The following is a 10574-nucleotide window of genomic DNA, read 5'->3' on the forward strand; positions in this document are numbered from 1 at the left end:
TGTTGCTGAGATGAGAATGATTAGGTGGATGAGTGGCTTTACACTTAGAGACAAAATGAGAAATGAATATATCTGTGATAGGGTTGGTGTAGCTCCTGTGACAGACAAAATTAGAGAAAGTCGTCTTAGATGGTTTGGTCATATTAAACGTCGACCATTAGATGATCCGATTAGGAGAGTAGATGTTTTAAATTCGACTTGTGTTAAGAAAGGTAGAGGTAGACCTAAGAAGACTTGGGCTTATTGTATTAAAAATGATCTTAATTTACTAGAACTAAATGAAAATATGACACTAAATAGGACGCAATGGAGAAAAAGGATTCATGTAGCCGACCCCACGTAGTGGGATTAAGGTTTTGTTGTTGTTGTTGTTGTTGTGTAGTTTTTTCCACGTAAAAATTTCTGGTGTCTCTACTGGTTGTTTTCTCTTTTCTGAGTGTGTGCTGAATCTTTGTATCACGCTAAGACGATAATATATTACTCTACTACCGTGAATTTTTAACATTAATTTTATATATATATATATATATATCTTAATTATTTAGAGCCAAAACGAGTCCAACAATATCTTTTTAACAAACCGAACATCAATTATTCATGAATAACGAGCAATTTTGACAGCTCCACAAAAAAACTAAGAACTAGTTCCAACTTCAAAACAAAGTTGTTAATAGAGACTATAAAATTTAATTTGAGTTTTTCATACATAACAGCTCGTCTTTGATTCATTTGTTAAGCAAACGAGCTTAACATGAATATTAAAACACAGTTTTTATATAAAGAATGACAGATTTAGTTTGTAATATTTACACTCATAATTTTAAAATTATTAGTGGAAGCTCGTGCTCCCCATCAAATGAAGATAGAATGCACCATACTCATACCACAAAACACATTTCTTATAAAATAAAATCATATGCAAACATTACAAATAATATAAACATTACAAACTAAAAAGCTAAAAAAATCATATACATTGTTACAAACAAAAAAAACAAAGATTTAAACCATTTTATCGTCATTGATCTCCTCCGGGGGAAAATTGTTCGAGTACAGTTGTGAACTCAGGGGAAAGAGGAGTAGGAGTCAGCAGCACTGGACTTGTTGTTGACCCCTCCTCCGGCTCCTGAGCGGCAACACTCTCCTCGGGCACCTGGGCGGCAGCAGCCTTCACAACAGTCTCCCCCACAGCCTCCCCAGCAGGGCCTCTGTTCTTCTCATTTTTAAACAAAAAATACATTTTTTCTATATAAAAAATCATAAAGCTGCAAACTCTATTATATTTCCTCCCGTTGAACCGCAGTCGTTCTTCTAATGTCGTTCTAGTAATGGTTACTTAGGATTGTCCTTTGTTCATGGGTTAGTCTCCCTTGACGACCTCTTCTTGTCCTTAGCCATCATGCCTCAACACCGTTGGAAACTAATCGATAAACAAAGGACAATCCTCAATAACCATTACCAGAACGACATTAGAAGACCGATTGCGGTTCAGCAGGAGAAAATATATCAGAGTTTGCTCCCTTATGGTTTTTTATACAAAAAAAGTGTCTATTTTTTGTTTAAAAATAAAAAGAACAGAGACTCTGCTGGGGAGGCCAGAGGAGAGTGTTGTCGCCTAAGAGTCGGAGGAGAGGTCGACAACAAACCCAATGCTGCCGACTCCTACTATTACCCCAGAGTTCGCCACCCCACTTAACACTTTTCCCGGAGGAGACCAAAAACAATAAAATGGTTTAAATCTTTTTTTTTTTTTTGCAATAATGTATGATTTTTTAGTTTTTTAATTTGTAATGTTTATATTGTTTATAATATTTGCATATGATTTTATACTATAAGAACTGTGTTTTATGAGCATGAAATATAATGCATTTTATCTTCATATGATGGGGAGCATAAACTGCCACTCATAATTTTAAAAATTATGATTAAAATTATGAGTGTAAATATTACAAACCAAATCTGTCACTCCTTAAATAAGAAATGCTGAAACTTGCCGAAATTTTCTCTACCAAGAAACGTATTTCAGGTGGCGGAACAAACCCCAAGCACACAAGGTTTGAAATTTAAGATACCTACCCATTTTATTCCTCGATACAGAGATCATGCAGATATGACCCACCCAAAAAGCTGTTTATTGATGAAGAGCTAACGGCGACACATTTTCATGCGTCCGACGGCGAAGGCGCATCCGGCTGGTTTGTGGGAAGAGCTGCTTGGAAAGCAGGATGCTCATCGTAAGCTTCCATGAGCCTGGCAAGCGTCGGATACCGACTCTGACAAACAAGGATAAATAAGCATCAGGAGAAGCTAAGAGCTGAAACATGAGCGAATAAAACCAAAGCATATTGTTTATGCTTAAAATGCATTTGAGCATTATACAACTTGGGAATTTAAATATTTGAGGCATGCTGATTGATGAAGAAAGTTTGAAACGATGCAGGGTTAGGCGGTCGAAACTACCATGTCAATCTCGAACCTTGCCGCTGCAAGAATCGGAGCTAGAAATGTATCAGCCTGCAAGGGATGTTGGAAAAATTGTGTTAGCTTTTGAGATTTCTTGAAGCACTTGGTCCTCTTTTACACTGAATCCTTCAAACTCTAAAATCTTTGCTGCAGCCAAACATCCCTTGAAGATTGCTAAATCCGGATTTTGTTTCAACTGCGACTCACCTGGATCTCTGATTTCTGGAGGCCAGGAACGTCTAGGAAGAAAGTGTAGCTCTTCGGGGTTTCGAGAATGTCAACCGGTACGCCGCCACTCTCCCTCTCCTCTCCGGCGCGGTTTCCTGCGGCAGGCTGGTCTTCTTGGCCGCCGCCGCGTACCGGATGAAAGAATGCTAGCCTCTCTACGGCTTCCGTTATGTGGAACAAATGGCTTATGCTCGATCGATTAGAAGCGAATTTGAGAGAAAGCTCATGGTTTTGGGGTGGAAATTAGGGTTTCTGGATGCTAGGGTTTTGTTGGCACCGTGAGGGAGAGTTTTAAAAAAGCGACGGAAAGTTCTAGAGAAGTCTATACGATCGGGACTTTTTGGGAAAATATTTGCGAGCAAGACTATGGGGTACGTTTGAGGTTATTTAGAGCATAGAGTGGCTTTATATCTCTGTAATATATTTGTGTTATACTTGTGTAATCTCTCTGTAATTAAATTGTACCTACCGGAACTACAGAAATATAGAATTTATTTATAGTTTACAGGTAGGTTACAGGTAAATTACAAATAGTATAATACGGATATAGTCTCCCTATACCCTCTGAATAACCTCCCAACTTATACAGCATTACGTACGTAAGACGTATGCAAATAATTTCCCTATTTTTTAGTACAGGAAAAATATAGATGAAATGTTCAATGTAGGTCCACAAGTCTACTCATATTTGCTTTACTTGTCATACAAGTGCTACCAAATTCATTTCTATATTGATATAAAAAGTGATTGCTACATAAATAACATGTTGGAGTTTTTAACTCATGAATTGGAAAAGTTAAAAAGCAAGTTGGTTGTAGATTTAATTGATGCTATTTTGAAAATTTTGCCAAAGTAACTACAATCCACTTGTTTATTTTCAGTTTCTTTAGATTATTGTGAAAAAATTATTGCATGCGGACACCGCATGCATGCAGAGATGCATGCAGTGTTCGATCATGACCGTAAATCACGGTGATTTACGGTCATGATGTATTTCGATTTTTTTAAAAAAAAAAATTTTTTTAAGTGGAGCCACCGAAATACATCCTGACCGTAGATCACCGGACACCGCATGCATCTCTGCATGCGGTGTCCGTATGCAATAATTGATTTAAGAAGATGAAGCATCTAACATCTAAGTTGGGATCTGTAATGTATCTGAAATATGTACAAACGTATTCTTCTTTGTAACTTTAATATGCATGATGTAGCAGTTATGAATAGTAGTATGATTATTGTAAAAATTTTCTCTGCTCTATATGCTGTTTTGCATAAATATATGATGGGAACAGAATAACAGCCAGCACATATTTTTTATATTTACCAATACATTATGAAAATTCAAATAAATGTTATTTTTTTTAGAATTTAAATAAATGTTCATCATATTGTTGTTCATAAATATGTACATTAATTATAAGTATTTATAAACAGATTATGAGTTTTTATTAGAACTCATTAAGGTTATATACCCTTTTATTTCAGGGCATAAACTTGGTAGATAGACATTTTGCGCGGGAGAAAATATTACATATGTTATACATGTGTATAGACGATGGATCAGATTAGCGGAGACTGCCGTGTATTTCAATTTCCATGAATTTGATCCGTCGTTTATACAATATAACACACGTAATATTTTCTCGTTGCATCTTATATTTCTCAGAATTATTTTCATCTCACATCACTAGCAATTACGAAGCACAATAAGAATTCTTTTTTTTTTTTTTTAATTTTGTCCAACTAAAATCTCTTTGCGCGTCTAATATAATATGTAATAGGCTTCTTTTAGTTCATTGATTACTACATTTGTTATCAGATCAAACTTGCTTCGCATATTAACGAAACATAATAAACGGCTACCAGACCACTGCTATCAGGTCATCATCAATGGCCTCAGCCTCGGCCAGATCACTGCCATCTTGCCGCCTCCACTAGGTCACCGCCACCGAATTGGACTACCATTACCCAACCGTGTAACCAACAAACCACGAACGTTGTCATCGGACCACCACCTGATCTTTGCTCTCCAACAATCACCAACGCCGTTGCTATCGACGATGACGACATCAATCTTTCTAGCACCTAATCTCCACCATAAGTCTTTCTCCATAACAATAGGTCATCCCCACTTTCCCAACATATTCCACAATTCCCTTAGTGAAATCGATAATCCCCCCTTACGTAATATTACTGCTGACTAATGACTAATGAAAGGCCGGTAAAATTTTATAACATACATAAGCATTGTGAAACTATTTCAAGTGGGCTAAGCCCCTTGATTTTTACCCTTCGGGTTTTTCCTACAAAACCTCAAACTATCTTTTTGCCCAATGTCTATACACTTCAAAAAAAAGGACACAATTCTTCTGCAATTACACATCTCACACCGTAACTTCCATTTTTTGGTTTTTACATACATAACAATGTCTAGATAATTAAAAGAAAGTAGATCTACATACATAGCACACAATTCTTTTGTATTTACATATCTCGCACCTAAACTTTCATATTTACATACGCAGAAAAAAGTGCTTTAAACCTATGCATGAAAATGCCTATTTCACTTTTAAAAAGGGGGTGATGGTGCAATTTTTGATGTGATATTAAAAATTTGAGTGCTGTGTACATAAATATGAAAGTTTAGATGTGAGATATGTAAATACATGAGAATTGTGTGCTATGCATGTAAATGTCCCCATAAAAAGATATCACTATTTATTCTGCATGGATCAAAGGAGGCAAGAGAAGAATTCCAAGTCTAAAGTTTCATTAATGGAAGCAGCTCATCTCTTGCTTGTAACAACACAACTTGCCCAAATTTTCTCTACCAAGAAACTTATTTCAGGTGGTAGAACAAACCCCAAGCCAACAAGGTTTGAAATTTAGGACCTTAGCAAACAAAAGCTCTTTTTTTGTCTAACAGCAAAGGAGACACCTACCCATTTTGTTCCTAGATACAGAGATCATGCAGATATGACCCCCCCAAAAAGCAGTTTATTGATGATGAGCTAATGGCGACGCATTTTCATACGGCCGACGGCGAAGGCGCATCTGGTTGGTTTGTGGGAAGAGCTGCTTGGAAAGCAGGGTCCTCGTCGTAAGCTTCCTTGAGCCAGGCAAGCGTCGGGTAGCGGCTCTGACAAACAAGGATAAATAAGCATCAGGAGAAGCTAACAGCTGAAACATGAGAGAATAAAACCAGAGCATATTGTTTATGGTTAAATGCATTTGAGCACTATACAACTTGGAATTTAAACATTTGAGGCATACTGAAAGACGAAGAAAGTTCGAATTGATGCAGGGTTAGGCGATCGAAACTACCATGTCAATCTCGAATCTTTCCGCTGCAAGAATCTGAGGAGCTAGAAATATATCAGCCTGCAAGGGAATGTTGGAAAAATTGTGTTAGCTTTTGAGTTTCTTGAAGCACTTGGTCCTTGTCACATATGTTGGAAAAAAAAAAGAAAAAAATATGTTTTTTTTTACCTACCAACGACATAAAACATATGTGTTTACATCCTAAACACCTTAACCTTAATATTTACATAATACCCACCCAAAACATGTCCATCTTTCCAATTAACCATTCTCTGTTACCCCCTCCATCATTCTCTCGCCTCCCTTAATCCATTCCAAGTTTGCTCACCATGCCATTAGCCGTTACCTTCTTCCGTCTCACGTGTCTCTAACATCTCCATTTCCCGTGTATTTCGACGAGAATCCATTTTCCACGTAGAGAGCTCACCCAGTCACTAGCAGGGTATTCCACAAAAGGAAAGCAATGTTGGCTCCTGTGTAGAGAGCTCCTACAATATGATGCAATTACTTATTGTGTTTAATGAAATTTTGTTGAAGGGTCTATTGAAATATCTCCAATGTTGCAACCCGTCGCCAACAATTTGAATTTTTTGGCAATGACAATTACAACCCATCCCTTCTACTTTAAATTGGAGAAGTTCATAGCAAACACTTAACTTTATGTGGTCTTTATCTTGAAATGACCATAGTTAGTGGATCTGCAATTTCAATATTGTGTCATTTGCATATTTTGGGTAGTTTTATGTTTTGTTATTTATTATTCTCTATATATTTCACGATTTATCGCATGTGCATTGTGCTTCTCGAGTTTTATAGTTTAAGGTGCACTATATTGATCCTACTAATTTCCTTGAACATATAATGCTACACTTGATTTGATTTTGGACAAATTTTTTGTTTTGTTTTGGAGCTATTATGAAGAAATCCTAATCACAAAGAAGACTCAACCACTTGTATGTTGCAACAATCACTACTTATTTCTGAGATCTTTTATGTAACCTCCATACTTGATATTTTTTATGTTCGGATATTACAAATGATGCCTTACCTTCATTGCAGCAAACGCTACTTATTTCTGAGATCTTTTATGTAACCTCCATACTTGATATTTTTTATGTTCGGATATTACAAATGATGCCTTACCTTCATTGCAGCCTTATTCCAAGCAATTTGAACTCCTCATTTTGATCTATCTGTTTGCCTTATTCCAAGCAATTTGAACTCCTCATTTTGATCTATCTGTTTGCTTAGAAAACTCAATGGTTTGGCAGACACAATATTTTCTTCTGAATTATTTTGAGGGTTTTAATTGATAACTACATTTTCTTAAGTCAATTTGGATCCTAGGACTTCATGGCATATGCAAATTTTATTTTGTTCTATTCCAAGATAACTTTGGATGAAGTTAGTTGCCCCATGTTGCCAGGATTTCTCTCATTTTTTCCTGGATTTTATTATTGAATTACTTGTTGATAAGTTTTTTATTTTTTATTTTATAGATTATAGATATGGAAATACATTAAAATTAAGAGATATGTAAGTAAATCTACCTGATCTTAATCAATTAGAAGATGTTTATAAGATTTTAATATGATGTATTTTGTCTCAATCATTGTGTGTTAATGCAAGCCAATTTAAAGTCCATGATGTCACATGATAGTGAAGATATAACAAATTTACAAAATACTGATTTTATATATTATTGTGAAGTTGTTGAATATCATCATTCAAACTCTGATAGTACTGACATATATACATATAAACTGGATAATTATATTAGCGTGAAATTAGAGACTAAAAAAATTCAATAATGTCTTTAAAAGTTGGCACTCATTCTAAAAATCTGACGAGTTTAAGGCATTTCTTTCGATGAACGGCTATTATTGAAAAATTCGAGATGAAAATTGAAGTCGGTGATAGAAAAAGAGTTATTGCTCTTTGTTTATATATTGGATGCCCATCGAGAAAAAGAGCTTCAATCTGTCTCGATGATCAAGCATTTGAAGAATAAAAAATTGAAGCTTTAAATCTTTGCCCAATTGAACAGAGGTGATAATAAGCATACATCCAATTGGGTGGCCTATGAAATTATCCAATCATACCTCCAAAGCAAATTAATAGTGACCTAAAAATAAGCATTGAATTACTATTATCGTATATGAAGGTATGACAGTCCAGACAGTTAGTTTGAGACAACATATCTAGATCAGTTGATGATAATTACAAGTGAGTTCCTGCACTGAGCACAAGCTTACTGAAAATAATCCAGGTTCTCACAATCACTTGATTATAATGACACTGATCACACATTCGAAAGGTTCTATGTTTGTGTGAGGACAGCACAGGGAATGATATACATACGTAGCACCACCAAAACATCAGAAGATTGGGAGGGTGTGCAAGAGGATAGGAAAGATAATCACCACATCAGGAGAGAGATACATGCGTAGCACCACCAAAACTGTAACAAATCTAGCCCTTAAAGAGAGAAAATGAACCTCGGCGGCTGTCCACAAACTCGCACAAAAAAAATTGCTTTCCAAACACATACAATTTATATATGAACTGACTAGAAAGAAAGGAATGATATAGGAAAACATGTTAAAATTTGAAAATAATTTAAAAGGAGAGGCATTGGTTTGGTTCAGCCACACTCGCCCAATCCAAAACGCCACGCTCGATCTTCAATAGCGGAAAGATCCGTCTACGAGACACGGCCTTGCTTGCGGGACACGATCTTGTGTGCGGCTTTTGATGCACCGCATCATAAAGGCAGCCCAATCCAGGTTTGATACCCTGAAAGAGAAGTTGACACAGACCCCAATGTTGGGTCAACATGATTTCAACCAATTGCTCGAGGTGGTGTGGTGCTTCTAATGTGGGTGTCAGAGCAGTATTGAGCCAAGGATGATATCTCATAGTCTTCTTCAATGAGAAGTTAAATGAGTCCTAAAGAAAGTATTTGACATACGACAAGGAGTTTTATGCTATTATGAGAGCCTTAACAAGTGAAGTCATGTTGATAAACAAGTTCACTTTATTCACAAACCACGAGGCTTTAAGGTTCTTGAACAGTTCAAATAAGCTGAAAGACTAACATGCTTCCAAGGTCGAGTTCTTCACATCGTTCCAATTCGTGCTCAAGCACAATGTAGGAAGTCAAAATCGAGTAGCAGATGGCTTGAGCTGCCACCACTTGCTAATCACCACATGCAGACCAGAGTCATGGGATTTAATGTGGTGAAGGATCTATATGAGGGGGTTTTCAGTGAGGCCTGGGAACAGTGCTATGAGAAACCTATGGGGCATTACCATAGAACTGATGGCTATCTGTTCCACCAGAACGGATTGTGTATACCCAGATGCTCACTGAGGGAGTTTATTGTTTAGGAAAGACACAATGACTGGTTAGCATGTCATTTTGGCAGAGACAAGACCCTCACACTAGTTAGGGAACTTTTCTTCTAGCTCAGACTGACTAGAGATGTGGAGTTGTACATTCACCTAGCCAAGACCAGAGGTGAAAAATACAGAGTTGTATACACTATTACCAGTACCAGCAGCTCCTTGGGGGGTGTTAGCATGGATTTCGTAGTAGGTCTTTTGAGGTTGCAACGAAAAAAATATCAGTGATGATCGTGGTTGATAGGTTTTCAAAAAGAGCATATTTTATACTGTGCCACCAGAAATTGGATGCATCACATGTAATTGGCCTATACTTCAGGAAGATCGTAAGACTACACAGGATACCCAAGACCATTATCTCAGACAGGGATGTCAAGTTTCTGAGTCACTTATGGAGGGTCTTATGGGGCAAGCTTCGTACAAAGCTTCAATTCAGCTCAACAACTCATCCACAAAGAGATGGTTAGATAAAAGTAGTGAGTAGGAACCTGGGGAATCTTCGGAGGTGCTTTATAGGGAAGAACATCAAGCAGCGGGATATGATTCTAGCCCAAGCCGAATTTGCTTACAACTGATCCATAAGTCAGCTATGAGACACGTCACATTTGAGATCGTATACGACCATAATCCACTCACTCCACTCAAGTTAGTGCCACTTGTCCCTACATCAAAGGAGAGTGTGAATGCTGAGACGAGGGTACAGAAGATTCAGAGGATACACAAGCGGTTGGGAAAGAGATCACCAAGCAAAACCACAAGTACTAGGCGCAACCTAATAAAACTAGAAAAAAGCAACGTTTAGGGAGGTAGATTTAGTGTTGGTCAAGCTGAATGAGAGAATTCGCATGGGATCCTTTGGAAAACTCAAACCCAGTGCAAATGAACATTATTGGATCCTCAAGAAGTTAATGGCAATGCTTACAAGATTGACTTACTAGAAGATTACAACATTTATGCTACCTTCAAAGTGATACACTTGACTCCATGCTATGAGGAATCAAAAACTTCGACGAATGATGTCGAAGCTCCCCCAACCTCAAGAAGCTGGCATGGACAAACTTACTGTGGGAGTCCTGAATAGGGCTGTCAATTTGGCTCGTTGTTCGCGAACAGCTCGTGTTCGGCTCGTTAAGTAGCTCGTGTTCGGCTCGTTCGTT

At 37.2% G+C, this 10574-nt stretch overlaps 1 protein-coding gene across 2 annotated transcripts in view; it reads right to left on the reverse strand.

The window, feature by feature from the left end:
* Positions 1 to 682: 682 nt before the first annotated feature.
* The window catches only part of LOC110027412 (glutathione S-transferase 2-like), a 53873-nt gene continuing 43981 nt past the window's right edge, over positions 683 to 10574 (reverse strand). Inside the window, exons 8-9 of one of the 2 annotated variants that reach the window (XM_020728843.1) lie at positions 6016 to 6072; positions 683 to 2273 (exon numbers count right to left, since the gene is read on the reverse strand). In XM_020728843.1, coding sequence (XP_020584502.1) covers positions 2163 to 2273; positions 6016 to 6072 — 168 coding nt within the window. In that variant the 3' untranslated portion in view covers positions 683 to 2162. Of the gene's footprint in view, positions 2274 to 5441; positions 5831 to 6015; positions 6073 to 10574 lie in introns of those variants that run through there. The other variant, XM_020728842.1, reaches the window with a different exon arrangement.

The sequence above is a fragment of the Phalaenopsis equestris genome, unplaced genomic scaffold (genome assembly GCF_001263595.1).
Source record: "Phalaenopsis equestris unplaced genomic scaffold, ASM126359v1 Scaffold000428, whole genome shotgun sequence".
In the NCBI taxonomy this organism is placed as follows: domain Eukaryota; kingdom Viridiplantae; phylum Streptophyta; class Magnoliopsida; order Asparagales; family Orchidaceae; genus Phalaenopsis; species Phalaenopsis equestris.